We start from the raw sequence: 18,322 nt of genomic DNA, 5'->3' as shown, positions 1-18,322 counted from the left end.
CGGGGTGTCTCCATCCTGGGACACCTGAGGCCTGGCGTTCAGGGGGGCTGGTTTCCTGCAGCAACTAGCTGTCTCAAGATGGCCACCAGGAGCTGAGGCACCTTACCCTTCTATCACAATGGGCCTTAACCTCTCTGGCTCCAGTTCACCATCCCCCTGCTGCAGACACAGGATAGCAGAGCAACATGGCAGCCTTTCATGTCCCCTTTGCCCTGCAGCGCAGTGGTGAATCGGGCTGTCTGTGCCTCAGTTTCCCTAGGCATCCAACAAGACGTAATACTGCACTACAGTGCGTTCCCCCTCAAAGAATCAGCCCCTGCAAAAAGCTAACGGGTCGTGGTCTTGGTATGTCACTGTATGGCATAACCCATGCCACCCTCACACCCTGTGGCTGCTGGAGAGGCTGTCCCAAAAGGAAGATCACAGTCTCTTATTGCAGGAGTTCAGCCAGTCCAGCTGCCAAGGACCATGGCCAGAGCCCCTGACTGGCTTTTAGAGGCTCCTGCCAAGAGGCCACAAGGAGGGTCAGCCCCAGCCCAGAACCAGGTGCACAGTCTAGCCATACGGCGCCTGCTCTGGACTTTGCCCAGAGTCCACGCTAAGGGACCTCTGCTCCCCAGCTGCAGCCCAGCTCCCCCAGGGCTCGGAGACACCTTTTATTTCACACCAACATCAAGACACAGTTTGAGAAATCATTTATTGGTCAGAATCGGGCAACAAAACCAACAAGAGCACGTTCCCCCCACCTCGGGGGGAAGGCAGCCGCCATCCCGTTTGGAGTACAACCGTCAGCCCCTACGGCACGTGCGGTGACCCCCGAACTGACACCCCAGAGGAAGGTTTGCATGGAAGATCCCAGCCCGGTGACGCTATCACGTTGCTGCACTCAGAGCCCAACACCAGGCTGCCTGGGGAGCCTAACCCCTTGAGCCTAATTGCCTAAATCTCTTCGGAAAGTGCGACTGGGCTCCTAAGTCAGCTGGGCATCGTGACACTGCGTGGAGCACCGCTGCCGTAGCATTAACAATCTGGGCCTTAGGTCGTAACAGGAATTTGCCAGCAGCTGGGACACTTATTCTGTGTGCTCAGTGCATTGAAAAAAACAAAATCCTCCCTCCCCCCCGTCCATTCCCCTGGTTTACAATATGTACAGTACTAAAACCCCTAAAAGAACCCTACCCTCCCCCCCCCGTGTAAAACTTCCCCTCCCTCCCGGCCCAGCTCCTGTGGGGCGCCTGCGCGAGGAGGGATTTGTTGGTGTCCCCAGGATTCAGCCAGCATCTCAGAAAGCAGGAGGAGAGTCCCCCACACTAGCCCTTTCATCCCAGGATACTTGTGAAATCCCAGCTGTCCTGCCACTGCCGGCCTGGGGCCCCCTAGCAGGCGTTGGAGACACAGCCCTGGGTTTTCACAGCTCATTCCCTCCACTGGCCGCAGTGGCTTCAGAGCTAAACTAACCATTCCCAGGGTTCTCGATCCACATGCTCCAAGGCATAGGCTGATCTTCAGCTGGGGTTAGGAAGGAATCTCCCACGTACCCCCAAGGTTTATTATTGCATTATATCAAAGGTTTGCATTGATGCTGTAGAAGAGCGGGGATGCCGAGCTAACAGCCAGTGGGTTGGTCCCACGGGGCAGTTCTTGTGTTCCCACTGTAGCAACTCCCTGCATTGGATAGAGCCTCCCACCCCAAAAAAACAGAATGGAAGCTTGAAGCCAAAGGGAGGCAGAAATCCCCTTCCTGTGTCCCCTTTATAATGCCCACAAAGAGATCTGCCCAAGGCTGAGTCCCACTGCCAGAGGGGTTCCCCTAGGGCCAGTAATGCAGTGCAAGAGACAGACCATGCAGGGGAAGATTGCGCCTTCCCCCCAGCAAGGTCCCTCAGACAGGAGAAGAAAAAAGTTCTAACTCCGTCACAAGGAGTGTCGCAGCTCATCACCAAGCAGATGAATTGGTTCTGGAGATGGGCAGCACCAGGCCACCCCTGGAAGCTCACAAAGCCATCCAAAGAGCCCCACGCGGGCTCCCGAGAGGAACGTGCTCATATGTCCAAAGTGGCGACCTGGGTGATGCGGGGGTCGGAGTCAATCTCGTAATGATAGCGATACTCCTCCATGAAGTCGCGGCAGGCATCCCGCGTGCTGTTCACCCACGTCTTGATGCCCCTGCGGTTCAGGTAGAGCACGAAGAGGAAGACCATACCGATGATGCCCAGAACGATGCCCAGGAAGACGTAGGAGGTCTGCAGAGTGTTCTTGCTGTGCTGGCTGGAGTGGCAGCCCAGCTCTGCCCCGGCCAGGTCCAACAGGGATGTGTTCTGGAGGTGCCGGGGGAAGACACAGACCAGTTTCTCCATGTCGGCCACCTGCTGGCTCTGGTTCAGCCAGCTCACCAGGTCCTCGATGTCGCAGTTGCACACGAAAGGATTGTCCCTCAGGAAGAGGCGAAGGTGCAGCTGCCTCCCCAGCTCAGCCAGCGCCTCGATCCGCAGGGTCTTGAGGGCGTTCAAGGTCAAGTCGAGGTGCTCGAGGTGGAGGCCAGCAAAGGTGGAGTTCTTGATGTCCACCAGGGAGTTGTTCCTCAAGTCCAGGTGCCGGAGGCTGCGGAGGCTGGAGAACATGCCCAGCGGCAGGTAGACTATCTCATTGTTGGTCAGCTCCAGCTTGGAGAGGCTCCGGAAGCCGCCCTGGACTATGGCAGCTGCCACGGGCCGGATGGCGGAGGAGTTGTAGAACGAGCGGCTCAGGTTCAGCTCCCGGATGGAGTTGTTCCTGGAGCTGAAAGCGTCAGGATGGATGGTAGCCAAGCGGTTATTGCTCAAGTCCAGGTAACGCAGGCTGGGGAGGGCAGAGAAGGCCTGGGACTCCACAGCGCTGATCCTGGGGTGGGAGAGAGAAATGGTCATGCTCATGTCAAATATCCCAGGAGACCCAACAGAAAGTATGACTCCGATTCCATCCCTTGGCAACGGCCCAGCAGCTCGGAACTGGGGCCTTTCACTTCTAGGTCGCCCTTCCCACCCAGACCTAAAGCTGTTACCGCCCAATGACTATATGCAATGAGTTTGCTGGGTCTAAGTCCACTTCCCAGGGGGCAGGTATGAATGGGCCCTAGAGAAAGAACTCCTTTTGCACCTCTAAGGGTGTTCCCCTCTGCATCAAGCTGGAGATACACTGGCGAGGTCCACGTAGTAACTGCGCCGTGGGCAAATGGAAGATTTCAGCCTGTAGGGATGGCAAGCAGCACTGCCTACCTGCACTAACTTTCCCTTCACATTTAACAAGAGTGTGGGGCCCAGTGGGATCTGATTTTGGATGCTTTTCCAACCATTGGTTAGAAAGCCTAGACAATATCATTAACCACCTGGGGTCTCTCCTCTGAGAGAAGCCTTCATGCTCTCAGTACCAACACTGGGACTCCTGCTTGCGAGGGACGCACAAGAACCTTTGTATCTTTTCCTTCTTCCATGAACACCTGAATCTTGAAGGGAATGACTCCAGTTGCAACTACATAGATCCCAAGAAACCTGCATGTTCAAGGACATATTTGTTCTCCCTCTGGAGATATTTCATGCAACAGGTCGTGTGTGCCCGGCCCTTGGATTCTTCAGTAAAAAGTTTCCTACTCTCGCCTTTGCCACTGACTCACTGTCTGGCCTTGGACAAGTCACATCACTTCCTCTGGGCCTCAGTTTCCCCATTTGCACCTTTGTAAAGTGATTTGAGAGGTGAGGGATGACCACCACCACAGAAGGACTTAGTGTTATTCTGGAACTTGCCACTGTCCCTTTAAGGGAAGCAGAGTTTTAAATCACACCCACAGAACCAAATTCCACTGTCAGATGTGCACATGCTAGTCTCCAAAATGCAAATGTTTGTGGGTGGAAACACATCTCTGAGGATCTGCAGGAGTCAGCCACCCTCCGAGAAGGTGATTAACTCCAGATGCTCCTCATCATTCATGCCGCCCACATGTGAGCGACAAAGGGACCCGGGGTGGCCAAAAGGCCTGTGCATGAACTGTTTATTCCTCTCCTCCTTTCCCAGGGGGGTGGGGGCAGGGTGACGCCACTTAGTGTCAGTCAATTTCAAGAGCATGAATTATTCCTGCTCTTAGCTGCCCGATCCTGCAAACCACTGAATACTGCGGTTCCTGCTGACTTCAATAGGAAGTGAGGGCGCTCAGTTCTCCATTAGCACAGGGCCTCGTTCCCCCCACAAAGGAGTTGGCTGGAGGCCTGTAACATTCCTGTGACATCTGGGAACATACTGATCCCAGAGGAGTCTTTAGTGTGGATTTGGGATGTTCCTTGGACCATTCTGGTTCCATACAATAAAAACATAAGGGCTGATCCTACTCCCACTCAGCTGGGTGTAAATCAGGAGAAACTCCACTGCAGTTAGCCAGGTCACTGGAGAGTCAGGCCCGTTTTCTGGCTGCTTGAGGCACCGGTAAGAGACCCAGTTCCTCGTGGCTCATGGGATTATTAGAGGGAAATGGGAGGGTTTTGTCTCAGTCCCACCGTCCCGAGTAATAAGCCAGAGGAGCAGCTCAGGACAGCTTCAGCGCTGACGCTTCCTTTCCTTTGCAACGCCTGAAGTTTCAGGCGTCTGCCATGCCTGAGCTTCAGGCAACATTCTACTAAATATCGGCCAAAGGCAGAGGCTGGAAATGGCTTCTCAGAAACTGAGGCTTGTGTGTGCAGTGCTTTGCCGCACGCTGGCCCTTTAAATCTGGGTTTGAACACGCCTGACACCTGCAGTCGGAGCCGCTTCTCGAGGAAGTGACTTGACCCAACGCTGATTTTACCTCGTCTAGCTCCACGCACTTCCTCCTGGCGGATGCCAGCGTAGGCTCGGAATCCAACCCATTCTGTTTGGCTAGAGGCGAACGGGTTGGGGTGTTTCCAGGCGGCAGCTGGATTTCAGAGGTGCTTGACGTGACCCCTATCAGTGCGGCGGGAGGGCTAACTGACTGCCGTTTGTCGGGCACCCCTGGCTCCGAAGGTGGCGTTTTTATTATGAAGAGGAGCGATTCTTACAGAACCCAGACGCAACCAAGGGGGAACGTGAGCCCTGAGCTAAGCACCCCTCCTACTTAAACGGACGCAAGCAGCAAGTTCTAGTCTCTCTGCCCTACAGCCAAGATATCCTGGTAGCTCAGGCACTGGCTTAGACAGAACGAGCCTAGAATTTTGAGGATGGGGCCCGATCCTGCTCCCACAGAAACCAATGGCAAGATGCACAGGGTATGTCTACACTGCAGTTAGACACCTGCGGCTGGCCCGTGCCAGCTGACTTGGGCTAAGGGTCTATTTAACGGCAGTACAGACGTTCGGGCTCAGGCTGAAGCCTGGGTTCTAGGACCCTGCAAGGTAGAGGGTCTCAGAGCTCAAACATTTACATTGCAATTGAACTGCTGCTTAGCCTGAGTCAGCTGGCACGGGCCAGCCGCGGGTGTCTACTTGCCCTGTAGACATACCCCCATTGACTTCATCCAGGCCAGGGTTTGATCACCCTTTGAATACTAAACTATGTTAAGATGGCAGCCACTTCTCCCCACTCTGTGCCGTGGCTAAACACAGCTCCAAAGCCTTAGCCCCTTTGCAGGGCTTTGTAGCCACTGTGGGAGCATACGGAGGCCCACCCAGGAAGGAGAAGCTATAGCAAGGTTTCTGCCTAGACGTTAACCCACCCAGCTGCCTAGTCCAGTTGCTAAAGAAATACTCCAGGAGAAAGCTGAGCCTCATGACACCCACAGAGACGATGACTGGGGCTGTCCTCTGCACAGGCCTCCCTTCCCTCCAGTCCTTTTGCAATGAGCTCCTGCACCCTGACTGCACACAGCAGAGTAGCAAAGACACTAAGCAGGGCTGGCAGTTGGTGTTAATTTCTTTGGTAGATAAATGGGACACAGGGAACTGGGAAGCAGGTTCCACTTCCTTACTCTGCTGTGTATTTGGAGATCATGGAACTTGCTTTATTTATACTGCAGTGGTGCCCAAAGGCTCTAAATCAGAATCAGAGGCCCAGGATGCTAGGCGCTGTACAGACACATGGGAAGACAGTATTTGCCATGAAGGGCTCACTGATCCAAACCCCACTGAATCAACAGAAGTCTTGTCACTGACCTCATTGGGCTGCAGATCTCATTCCAGGAGCAGGACACAGATGCTGCTTCCCAGTTGTCTTTTCGCAAGGCTGTGTGTGACGTGAGAGCCATTTGACAGGTTTAAACATTGCACACGCCCATCAACATGATCACGGGAACACGCTCCCTCGCCCCCACCAGCCCCAGCCCAGCCTGGTTCTCCTGCCGAGAGTCCCATGGCTGGAACAATGCCGGGCAGTCAACTACATCTCTGCCACCAGCCGCCACAGGGCTTGCATCCCAAGAGGATACTACTAAGGAGGCTTCTAGCATCTTTCGAGGAGTTCTGCAAACGCTGATGCATTACCCCTCACCACCCTCCTTCAGCAGAAAGTACCGTCGGCCCCTCACCACCATCCTCCGAGAAGGAAGCTGAGACACAGAGAGTAAAGCCAAAATGAGAGGCTACTTCTGAAAAAAATGTAGGCCTCGGTGACTTGATTGGACAATGGCTTACCCAGGGCAGCCACCTGGCTTGGATGGTTTAGACACAACGAATCCTGCACCTTGGCAGGAGATTAGACTGGATGACCCTTGCGGGCCCTTCTGACCCCCTGGTTCTATGACTCTAGCTATAGAACCCAGGAACTTGGCTCAAAGTTCCTTGCTCCAAGCAGACTAACTAGAGTGCCTCAAACGCCCTCACACCACACAGAGTGAATAGAGATACAAAAGAACGTAATAAATTCCAAGTCCTTTGTATTGTTCCCCTGCCGGGAGGGCGGGAACAGGGTCTGGCTGGGCAGCAGCAGACCTGGTTTTATTCTAGGGGGCTATCTAGCCTTCTCCAAAGATCACATTGGTGGGGTGGAGCAGGGTCACCCGTGACTGGTGGAAACCCACCCCCAAACTGCCTCTGTGCAAGCAAGTGCGCTGCAGTTTTGCCCCCCAAAGAGGCCAGTGGCCGCTGCGAATTGCTCCAGGCTGAGCTGCAGCTGGCCATCTGCCGCGGAGGCATGGTGGGCTCATTGTTCCACATCGGGCACCTGCTCCTCTCCTTCTCAGGCCAGCGCTGGATCCTGAAGCTTCTCAGGACCATGTGCTGGTGAAAGGTGCTGGAGGCTGAAGTCTTCCATCCAGGGGAACAGCTACAGCATGGGCAGCAGTGCCAGCCCCCCTGCTCCCCACAGCCCTGCCAGCGTGCCTTGGCTCTGAGCCAGAGCGGGCTCTAGTGGGAGGAGAGCAAAGCCCATAGTCCAGCCAGCCTTGGGCCCCTTGGTTGAACTGGCCAACAACGGGGCCTGTTAGTGCTAATGGGCAGGTGGTTTTGGTGATGTGGACACTTGCCCACTAAGGACAGGAATCACGCAGACTCCATCTGCATCAGCCACTGACTGGCCGTCTGACAGTACAGCCTGCGCTCACCAATGCCGGCTGGCTGTGGGTTAGAGATCCAGGCTCGCTAGCCCATTGCCTCTTCCCCAAGCCAGTCAGTTCCAATCCAAACCCAGGCGCTGATTACCAGGCAGGGGTACCGACCTCCTCCCTGGCAGGTCTCAATCGAGAAAGAGAGAGGTTCCCACAGCATCGGCCCTGCCAGAGTCTGTTTCCAAGCTGCGTCTCCTGTAAGGATGTTGCCATGGCAATGTCAGCATTTCTTTTTCCCTGGCGGCGGGGTGAGAAGCGCCGATCCCGTGGAACTGGCCAGGTGGGAGTGACACAGAACATGGGGATCAGGCACCAGTCACATGCGGCCAACCGGAGCCTTGCCTGCCCTGGCCTGGCCGAGACAGGTCCCCAAGTCACGATGAAACCTTCCTCCCCCTGCTGAACGTACCTGATCTGGCAGTGGGTACCAAGGGGATCTTTTAAAGAGGCCCATGCAAAAGGGGCTGACTGATTCAATGGTCTAGCCCACAGGTTTTTCTCCTCCGAAGGCCTGCTTTGAAATGTTACTGAGGACACAAGTGACATGAGTTGGATGGACTCAGCTCAGTTCCCAGTGTATTTTGGTCAGATCACAAAAATCACCACCCCAGACTGAAACGGGTCAGGACTGAAGTGCACCAGCGGAGCTGCATGTGGAGAGCCCAGGACCAAGACTGAGGGGAGAAAGGCCAGGAACAAGGGCCACACAACGCCAGCTCCAGCACGACTGAGGGTACCAGAACATGTCACTGATCAGTGGGACCCTAATACATTCTCAGGGCAGGACAGCTATGCCAGGCCAAGCAGGATGTCTTGGGTAACAATGAATGCCATGCACTTAGCTCCTGCAGGAGAACAAAGCCACTTCCCAGACCTCCTCCCACGTTCAGCTGAACCAACTGGGCTGCTGGGGTGAAGTGTTTGTAAGAGATGGCGGATATTCCCCGCTTGCCTCCCAGCTCCGTTCCCTGCAGACGGCTGCTCCTGCCTCTTTTTCCGAGCCAGTGAGAACAGGGAAACTCCGCTGAGGGGCTGGGTGAACAACAGGGAGGGGCAGAGGAAAGGAGCATGGAGAGAAGATGGCCAGCATTCCCAGGGAACATCTGCAGCCATCCCTGCTAGATGGAGCCCAAGACATTCTTTAGATCAGGAGCACAATGATGGGTTTTCCCTTCCGCTCTCCTACACCAGCTACAGCTGTTGGTACAAAATGTTTCCTCCCCACTGCACCGCGCTGGCTCTTCCCCATGCGGGAGGGAGAGTCTTTGCCCTCTGGCCCCTTTCCTCCCCATGTACTGGTCTCCAACTGCCATCCTCTGGCAGCTCCTGATCATGGTCCTGTAACTCCACAGCTAGGCCTGGCCTGAGGATGTGAGCCCCTCACCCCCAACCCCAGAGACAGGCGCATCCCACAGAGGATTATGAGAACCAAGGAAAGCTGCAGCCATGGGCTCCTCTAAGCCTTGCCAGTCTTGCCCAACACCGTTCTAAGCACTAGTTCTGGGACAGGCAGGAAGTATCAGCCAAAAAGCCTGGGGCACTGGAGAGCTACACGCCAGACCTCTGAAGTGGAGCTGGTACCACGCTCTCTCCAGCCCTCTGGAGAAAGGCTCTGTGGTCCCTTCGCCTCCATGCTGCGGGAGGACCTGACCCCAATTTACTGAACCAAAGCGAACAGCCCCAGGCTCTTCAGAAACCCACCGGTTGTGAAAAGGCCTGGCAGGCTCTCTTCATAGTTCTGGACCTTACAGCCCAGTAGGGAATGGGAACACTGCACTGACAAGACACTGGTCCACCCAGGCAACATCTGGCAGGTGCCATTAGAGGTGAAGCATCCATGCAAGCCCCCAATTCCCCCCCCCCGCCCCCCGGCCCTTGCATCATCAAGGCTAGCTCTGTGTCTTGCTGGGACTCCGTATGGAAGGGGAGTTGGAGCGCGGATGGTAGAGGAGGTCTGCATGTAGACGCAAGTGATGTCTGATCAGAGGGGAAACTGACCTCAGTACCTGTGCCTGCTGCAGAGTTGCTAGCACCTTCCCCTGGAGCACTGGCAGACAAGAGACTAGCTTAGGTAGACCCCAGTCTGATCCAGTCTGGCAGTCCCTTGGCAAAACAGCTCCTGGTTTCCCACCTGTTTTCAGCCTTCCATACCAAGGCTCAGGGACCCAGTAAGCAGCCTTCCTTCCCTAGGATGCTGGTTTGCATCCAGCCAAGCTTGGTACTGACATCTGACAGCATTCAGCTGCCGGCATGACACGAGTTTGCGGATCTCAGCCCAATTCCTTCACAAAACCACTGGTACAAACGGCGCCTTACTGGCTGTCATGATGGACAGTTCAAGGAGCAGGGACAATCTGCACACCCTTTACCATGCCTGAGACTGGCAGGGTAGCTGGCTTCCTGCTGCTGCCTGCTCGGTGGCTAAATCGAGTGCTCCAGTCTCCAGGGTTGTCAAGGCCGCACTAAGTTCACTTCCCTCGCACTGCGCAGGCCTGTCCCTGTAGAGAACACTCCAGGAAGTGAATGGATCTGATTTTCGCTCCTTTTTGTCCATCTGCTACAGACACCACCCACCTCTGGTTCACGTGCTCTCTCTGGTGCAGACGGCCAAGTCCCAGCACACGCAGATACTGATGCTCGGAGCACAGCCATACAAGGCATCCCTGTTCGAAGTCCACGAGAGACCCCCTGGCAGCACTGCCGAAGTACCTCAATCAGCCTCTTCAGAAATGCCAGGTACAAATATTCACAACACGCAGTGAAACCGGTACAAAGGTACAGACCAGACCGGCAAACCCGAGTCTCAAGTGACCCCGCAAAGTACTCTTGCAGTGTCCCTCCTGGTACAAAGCATTGGAAAGGACAGACAGGATCAGACCCACGGTCCAGGCAGCCCAGTATCCTGTCTCTGACAGCAGCCAGCAACAGCTACCTTGGACAAAGGTGCAAGAAACTCTGCAGTGGGCAGTTCTAGACTAACCTGCCCACAGAGGAAATTTCTTCCTAACCCCTTAGATTAGAGATTGGTTCTTTCCCTGAAGCATGGAAGGGAGAGGACTTAGTTATAACAGATAGAAAGAGGATTCTTTATTGAGTCACAGACGGGTCCTGTGGTTCCCTCTGGCTCCTGGACTAACAGTTTGTGCTGCTAGTCACTACACAGGGTCTCCCCAAGTCCTGACCTGGACCCAACAATTGCAGGAGGACGTGCTCAGCATCCTACAGTACCCAGCCCAAGCTCCCAGTAGAATTATTTTAAGGCCACTCCTTTGCGTTTGGATTTGAACAGTTCAAGTCACTTACACAAGAAGTTCTTCTGGTGGAAGCCTGCAGAAAAGTCACATTAGAGCAGCTCTGCACCCTCCAGAAGCCAACTCATTCCCAGCAAGGCTGAGCTGATGCTCTGCCTTAAATCCATCACAGTGCACAGGGCAGGGGTCTCCAAAAAGCAGCATGCCCTGCCTGCCATCTGTGCACCAAGGGCTCTCAACACACTGAGCTGAGGACAAGTTCAGATTTAATTCTGCACGTGCCAGCTTTGCTGCGCTCATCAGGCCTTGCAGGCGGTGGGAAGTGGGACTCAGGGTTCCCATTTATACCACACTGATCTGGGCCACTATCTGGACTCCCCCAAATGCTTTGCCCACTACTCCTTGCCAGCCTGCTCCCCAGATACTTTATTGCATTGGCTTCCTGCACACACCAAGGTAAAATGAAAGATTCCTCAACACTGGTCCTCTACAGGTCCTAGGATCGCTAGACACAAACAGCCTCCTGAATGTGCCCTGCAGGTACAAAATCCAAATACCTGCCAGAATGCTGCACTGCCAATGGGCGCTCTGCAAGGCCAAAGAGAGCTTTGCTTTCCTACGGACTCACTCATCCAGGACTGGGCCCTGTAAGGTTTGGCACAATCCAGTGGGAACCCCGTTTCTCTGGCTCACGAGACAAAGGCTCCCCCGTGGGATCCAGCAGCACTTTTAATATTTATAACAATGGGAAAATTAGACATTTTCATGGGACTGAGGATTAGAGCCGCTGAGTCCCATGGGAGAGAATTAAAGGTTCTGGGGCATGCTGAGCAGGCCCAGGTTTCTAGGTGTGACTACTCAGACCCATTGGAAAAGCTGGAGTGCAGCAGAAGCCCCTCTCCTATCGGAGTCAGATGCAACAGTATCTTTATCAGCTGCATTACGGTGCTACGGCCACCTTAACCTCTCAGGCCTGCTTAGCCAGTCCAGACGCTCAGAGGTCAGCGGGCTCTGAATGCAGCAAAACCAGAAAGAGCCCAAAGGCACTTGCAGATTTCCCACAGGATGCACATGGAGGCAGGGTGGGGGGTTGGGGGTGCACATTTACAACATACATATTTCGATTGTATAAATATGCACCAGCAGGGGTGTACGGTGCCAAGAAGCTACAGCCATGGCCATTTACAAATGGGTTACAGACACTGGAATAACCATGCCGGATCAGTGCTCCATCTAGCCTGCTGTGCCATCTCTGAGGTGCAAGCAACCACATAATGGGCAATGCCCTGCCCATAGGGGAAGTTTCTTCCTAACCCCCACCAGCGAGCAGCTGATTCATTCCCTGAAGCATAAGCGTTTAGATCCCTTCTGAAATAAACTGATTTTTCCTTATGCAAGAGGGTTACGTGGATGTTCATTATTGATTACAAGCATCGAATCCTTTTGGGAATCCTGCTAAGCTTCTGGCTGCAGGGGCATCCTGTGGCAGTGAGTTCCACAGTGCACAGTGTAAAAATAAAGAGTATTTCCTTAAGTGAAGGAGAGAGAATCTTACCCTGCCCCAAGCACCATCCCCCACCCCAGCCTCACAGGCAGTCTGGGGAATTACCTGTTGTTGGCCAGGGAGAGCGTGACCAGGTTGGGCAGCCCCTGGAAGTCCTGGCTGCTGATGAGAGCGATCTGGTTGCTGGTGATGAAGAGGTTGCGGGTGTACCTGGGGATCTCAGCTGGAACAGCTTTCAGCTCCTTCAGGACACACTTGACAGTCCGGGCTGGTTCCGAACACTCGCAGGGGGCTGGGCAAGCCTGGCAGGCAAGCGGGGCAAGGAGAAGGCTCAGGAGCAGGAGCGCCCAGGACCCCAGACTGGCAGGGGGGGGCTCCAGGAGGGACATTTCCAACACGCCTGCAGACAAAGGGGGCCACTAGAATCCAGCATGATGCTAAACAAACCAACCCACCCCAAAGCCTCCTCTGAGAGCTGTTAACATAGACATGCCACCGGCTCAGCCCAGGGTCTGTGCAGAGACTCTGCACCCCAGACCTGGGCACTGCACTCTGGTCAGCACTCCCTGCCCCCCACCCCACACTCCTGGTCCCTTAAGCAGTATCTCATCCCCCACTATCCTTCTTCCCCTCTTTCCTATACCTCCATGATCTCTATCCCCTCCCTACCTCTCCCTTAGGGTCCCCTTGCTCCCACCCACCTGTCTTCTGCAGGCCCCCTTGCACTCCCCAGTCCCCCCCCCAGCCCCTTGCACCCCCCCACCGCAGGCTCCCTTGCACACACACCCCAACCTCTGCCGGTCCCTTGCACACACACACCTCGCAAGCACCTTTGCACTCCCCAGTCCCCCCCAGCCCCTTGCACTCCCCACCGCAGGCTCCTTTGCACACATACCCCGACCTCTGCCGGTCCCTTGCACACACACTCCCCACAAGCACCTTTGCACCCCCAGCACCCCGCCCCTTCCCAGCCCCTTGCACCCCCAGCTGCCCCGCCCTTTGCACACCCCCGCCCCCTCTTCTCCCCAAAGTTTCCGGGCATTTTGTTCCCTCTCCTGGGATCTCCCCGCCGGTCCCGATCCGGTCCCCGCATCTCGCCCCCCGAGTGACCAGGGGGCGCAGAAGTTGCCCTGCGGCCGGGTGGGCGGGAGCCTCGGCCGGGGCCGGGGCCCCCCAGCCTGGGCTGGCCGGGTACTCACCGTGTCCCCGCCGCCGGCAGGAGTCCGCTCCCCTTCCCACCGGGCTCCGCCGGGAGCGCGCAAGGGGCTGAACGGGATTCAAAGGCAGCGGGCGGGGCCGGCGGGGTGGGGACTCGCCTGCTGCCCGGCCCCCCGCCTCCTTCCAGCCGGCCCCCTTCGCCCCCCTGCGCGGCCCGCGGGACCTGCTGCTGCCCCGGGGGGCGGGCCCTTTGGAAACCGTCCCCCCCGCAGCCAAGGATCCTGCCAGCCCGCGGCGTCTGGGGGGCCCGGGGCTGCCATGTGCTGCTAGGGGGAGGCAAACGCCAGGTGTGGGCTGCCAGGCTACACGTCGCCCACCCACCCACGCAGGGCCGGACCGCCAGACACAGGCAACCACTGCCAGGCAGCCAGCCAGCCCCCCACCCAGACACACCCACACCGAGTGACAAATCAGTCACAGGCAGATCGCACACAGGTTGACACAAGACACACACACAAACCAGGCCCACACACACCGCATACAGAGAGACTGGGAGAGGCTAAGCCAGGGTACAGCCACACACAACACACACAGAGTCTGGCGGAGCGGGGTAGGCCAAACCACCCTACATCCACACACACCACATACAGAGTCTGGCAGAGCCAGGCAGGCAAACCATGGGCACATCCACACACACAACATGACTTAGCCCAAGTCAGAAATACTTGATTAGCAGGACAAGCTCCCCAGGGGATCCCCAAGGGTAAAGGTACAGGGAGCCCAAGTCTGTCAGCAGCAGCTGCTGTACAAATGTGTGCCTGCCCAAGACATGGCTTCATCCTGTGTGTGGAGTTTTATCCCCTGGGTCTGCTTCTGATTCAGTGACAGGTTACTACATGGCAAAATGCAGCTGCTGTGTGGATGATGGGCCATCACCAGAGCAGGCATTTGTACCCCACGGTCATTTAGTGAAAGCCCTAACCCAGGGGTAGTCAGTAAGTAGACTGCACCAAATCCGGGCCACCAGGTGCTTTTGAGCAGACCCCCAAAATCTTTTTGTTTATTTATTGTTTATTCTCATTATTGTTGTTGTTTTATTATTATTTTCTCTGGAGTCCAGACCTTGACTATACCTTGGTCAAGAAATTTGGACTTGACAAAAAATAATTGACTACCCTTGCCCTAACCTAATGACTAGGGTACTAGCTTGCAACATAGGAAACCTGCATTCAATTCCCTGCTCCTTCACAGAAAGACTTCCTGTGTAACTGGGGGAATTGTTTAGCTTCTCTGTGTCTCTCATCAATACAATGGTGATCATAACACAGTCTTACATCACAGAGGTGTTATGAGAATACATTCAAAATAATGACATGTTGAGAGACTATAGTGAAGGAGACTAGATAAGTCCCATAGCTAGAAGTTACATTCCCCCATCCTCCTCCTCTTGCTTGGCTGAACACACAGAAACAACACATGTAAAAGTATAAAAAATCCCAATGATTTAAACCACCAGATGCAGCTAGAGACATGTTCACCTCCTCTCCCTCCCCCTTCATTTTGCTACATTTAGTCCCTGGACCATTGTCATAATTTAGACCATGAACCAAATTTGGTTCTTCCAAGATCCAACATCATCTGAAGATTAGGTTAAAAGACAAAACCCGTAATGAGAAATTTCACACAACCAAAGAAAGAAAGACTGGTTGATAATGGGTGAAATTATTTGTATTTTTGTAACACAGACATGGACCAGAACCCCATTGTGTTATGTGCTGTCCAAATGAAGATAGAATCATTGCTAACTTTGGCATTAGATGGGGGATAGAATTCAATCTGTCTTCTGTCCAGACAAACAATCTACAAAATATTTGGTAATGAATGACTCTATATACTCTCTCTAGGAAGTTACACCACAGACAGAACGCTGAATTACAACATTGTTTTTAGAGAAAACAATTCCATTCAGAAATTCAGGTCTCCACTCGCACAGTTTATTGGTGTGACCCAAAGTCCCCAGAGGTAGAAGAATTCCTTGTAAGTCATTGCAGCAGCATCTAATAACTATTTTTGTTTCATATCATCTTTCATCTTGAAGGATTGAAAAGCACTTTACAGACCCTCGCGGGCCAGAAGGTTCTAAGGCTTCACCCAGAGAGTCTTCCTCGCACAGGGAATTGCATGGAAATACTTAACCAGCCCTGGAGACTGAAGGCCTCTCTTTCTCCATGCATCATGCAAGCACAGCAAAGGAGAAGGCAGGGCAAGCTTCCTCCAGCGTGCCTAATGCCTGCCCTGGAGGGAGCAAGAGGGGAGCTCAGTTTCCATTTGTCATTTAGACCTTGGCTTTTCTGCAACAAGTGCCAAGCAGGAGACCAGTTACTGTCGATTCTAACTGTGTTTTTTGTGACGGAGATGTGCTGAACTGAGTCAGGCTCACCAAACTCATTTGGCCACCAAACAGCCATGTGATGGGAATGACTTTCAATTACTCCCAGCTCAGGATGAACTCAGGCTGGTCTCCGAGAGAGGATCACTAATCCCCCGAGCTGTTCAGACCCCTCCGTTACATAGATTTATGACAAAGCACTAAAGGGTGTTTCAGCCCAATGAATTAGCGGGTGGGCTGGATATCATTTGATTTCTCATACTGAACAAAGGCCCCATGCACAGGGGGCCGGTAGGAGTCACAGACTGTTCCTTGCTGACTCACTGTCCCAGGAAGATGGAAAAGATGAATGACATTTTCAATTTTACAAGTATTTTGTTTCCTGCCAGGTTTATAAATCAGGGTAAGGTTCACCCCTGCTCAGATCAGAAAGTGATGCCAAGTTGGTAGCGGAGACGCCGAGAGACTTGGCTTCCTAGCCCGAGAGCCTGATCTGAATTCCCTCACTCAATGAAACAGATCCGACATGCCAGTAATATAGGGTGACCAGAAGGCAAGTGTGAAAAGTCAGGATCAGGGTGCAGGGTGGGGATAATAGGCGCCTATATAAGACAAAGCCCCAAATATCAGATCTGTCCCTATAAAATGGGGACTTCTGGTCACCTTACTGTAATACACTATAACCTCATTCTGTATAGCGCCTTTCACAGCTAAGAAAGAATTAGAAAGAGAGAGAGAAATGAAGGTGCAGAAGCAAGGGACGCAAGCTGTGTGCTCAGCCAAGATGTGAAAACAGATGGAGAGTGGATCAGGTGGAGAGAGACATGACACGAAAGCTGTTCCAGGTGGCAAGAACTGCAGAGGAGAATGCTCTTCCACCACCCTGGGAGGGACAGAAAGGAGGCCAGTGCTAGATGAGTGAAGAAAAGAAAGCAGAGTGAAATAAGGGTCCCAATCCTGCAGCCCTTTCTCACATGAATGGTCCCATTAGCCTCAGTGTAAGTTTGTGGAAAGTTTTAAAAAACAGGGTCTTGAAATGAACGGGGAGTGAATGTAATGAATGCACAATCCAAGGATGCAGGAGTTTAACATGAGAAAAGATGGAGCAAGTCCTATTTCCTGCCTCAAGCCCAAATAGGTGGGATTGGTGCAGGGATCCCACAAAGTTGGGAGGGGTGGAATCCTGAGCAGCCCACAGAGCAGCAATGGAATCAGTAACCTTTGCCATACCAGTGGCCACCCCCAACACCTGCCGCAGGCAGCAAGGACCAGTGGATCAGTGCTTCCGCCTTCACTCCTTCTCCCCCACTGCTGCCCCTAGGCCTACCTATGCACCAAGATGCAGGGCTCCCCATGGAGCTGGACACTATGGCATGCAGGGGGGTGGATGGTGAACCCATACTCACCTCTTTCCCCTGTACTTGGGGGATTATTGTCTTCCTCGAGTTAAAAGGTTTGAAAAAGGTAATTTGATCTGCAATTCCCGGAATGCGCCTGGAACTGAGAAAGCAAGCGAGAAAGCAGCCAATGCACCATGCTGGTACCAAGTGGGCAGAGCAGTGTTAGAATGATGGTTTCAGACTTTCTCAAAGTCCTGTTTACTACCAGTGATTGCTCCTCTCCCCTAGTATAAAAGTGAACGTATCCGATTTTCCATCACTAAAACCAAGATTCATGCCTGCCCCCTGAGTGGAGTCAGGGCTGTAGGTCACCAGGCAGCAGCTCTGCTGACTCTGCATACCAGGCTAATGAAGCAGAGCTTGACACATGGCCAACCTGGTCTTGAGTTATAACCTTGGTCTTCAACCCAAGGACCTTGCACTAGTTATCTGTGACCAACAGAAAAACAACCACCCAGGACTTCAGAGTCTTCTAAGAGCAACTTCTACCCTAACCCAGGGTGCCTAGACCCCCAGGATCAAAGAAGGCATCTCCACCCTCTGCAAAGAAGGGGACAGGTGTCAGCGATTCACTCTTGTGTCACAGATGAAGGGGTTATAACCCAGCAGGAGAGATTCGTCGCCAAACCTATTTGCACCCATGTGCTAAATTGCCAGTTGGGAGGGTGAGACCAGTTGGCAGAGTATTGCTTGGACTGGTACAAATCAGTATGATCTAATTAATATGAAGCCCCCTTTCTTAGATGCTCTAATGGTTGACAGCTTTTTTGCCCTCCCATCTTGTGCTGACGTGATCCCGCTAAATCTCACAAGCTGACCAGGCTGGGTACAGAGTTGGAAGGGCAACCACCAAGGAGTACGTGGTCGCTGCAGGTGATGTGACAGTCTTCCTGCTGAGTCAACGTGGAGCTAGAGTCCCGCATGGTGCCCAGGGATGAGCTGTAAAGTCAAAAGCCTAACTGCTGGCAGCCATCGAACAAACATGCCTTAAGAGTAGGGCCATTGAGCCTGGTGCCAGGCTCACTTTAACATTCGGCCCCCTTTCCGTTTCACCTGGATACAGGCTTTCCCCTCACTGCCTGCCCTAGTTGATCAAGCACT

The 18,322-nt window shown here is 53.8% G+C and overlaps 2 protein-coding genes across 2 annotated transcripts in view; both read right to left on the bottom strand.

Annotated features, from left to right (window-relative positions):
- SYTL1 (synaptotagmin like 1) overlaps window positions 1-12,463 on the bottom strand; it is a 35,501-nt gene extending 23,038 nt beyond the window's left edge. The window contains exon 1 of the mRNA XM_048826067.2: window positions 12,380-12,463. The gene's annotated coding sequence lies outside the window, so the exon portion shown is untranslated. The remainder of the gene's footprint in view (window positions 1-12,379) is intronic.
- On the bottom strand, window positions 1,208-13,586 carry LOC125624829 (trophoblast glycoprotein-like). Its single transcript, XM_048826089.2, has 3 exons — window positions 13,474-13,586; window positions 12,380-12,674; window positions 1,208-2,880 (listed from the first exon to the last, which is right to left on the bottom strand). The coding sequence occupies exons 2-3, from the start codon at window positions 12,661-12,663 to the stop codon at window positions 2,043-2,045; spliced, it is 1,122 nt and encodes a 373-aa protein (XP_048682046.1). The 5' UTR covers window positions 12,664-12,674; window positions 13,474-13,586; the 3' UTR covers window positions 1,208-2,042.
- Between the last annotated feature and the right edge of the window lie 4,736 nt (window positions 13,587-18,322).

This window comes from Caretta caretta, chromosome 19, assembly GCF_965140235.1.
Source record: "Caretta caretta isolate rCarCar2 chromosome 19, rCarCar1.hap1, whole genome shotgun sequence".
Taxonomy (NCBI): Eukaryota; Metazoa; Chordata; order Testudines; family Cheloniidae; genus Caretta; species Caretta caretta.
Note: the sequence above shows the minus strand (reverse complement) of the source record. Positions and strands in the feature narration are given on the sequence as shown.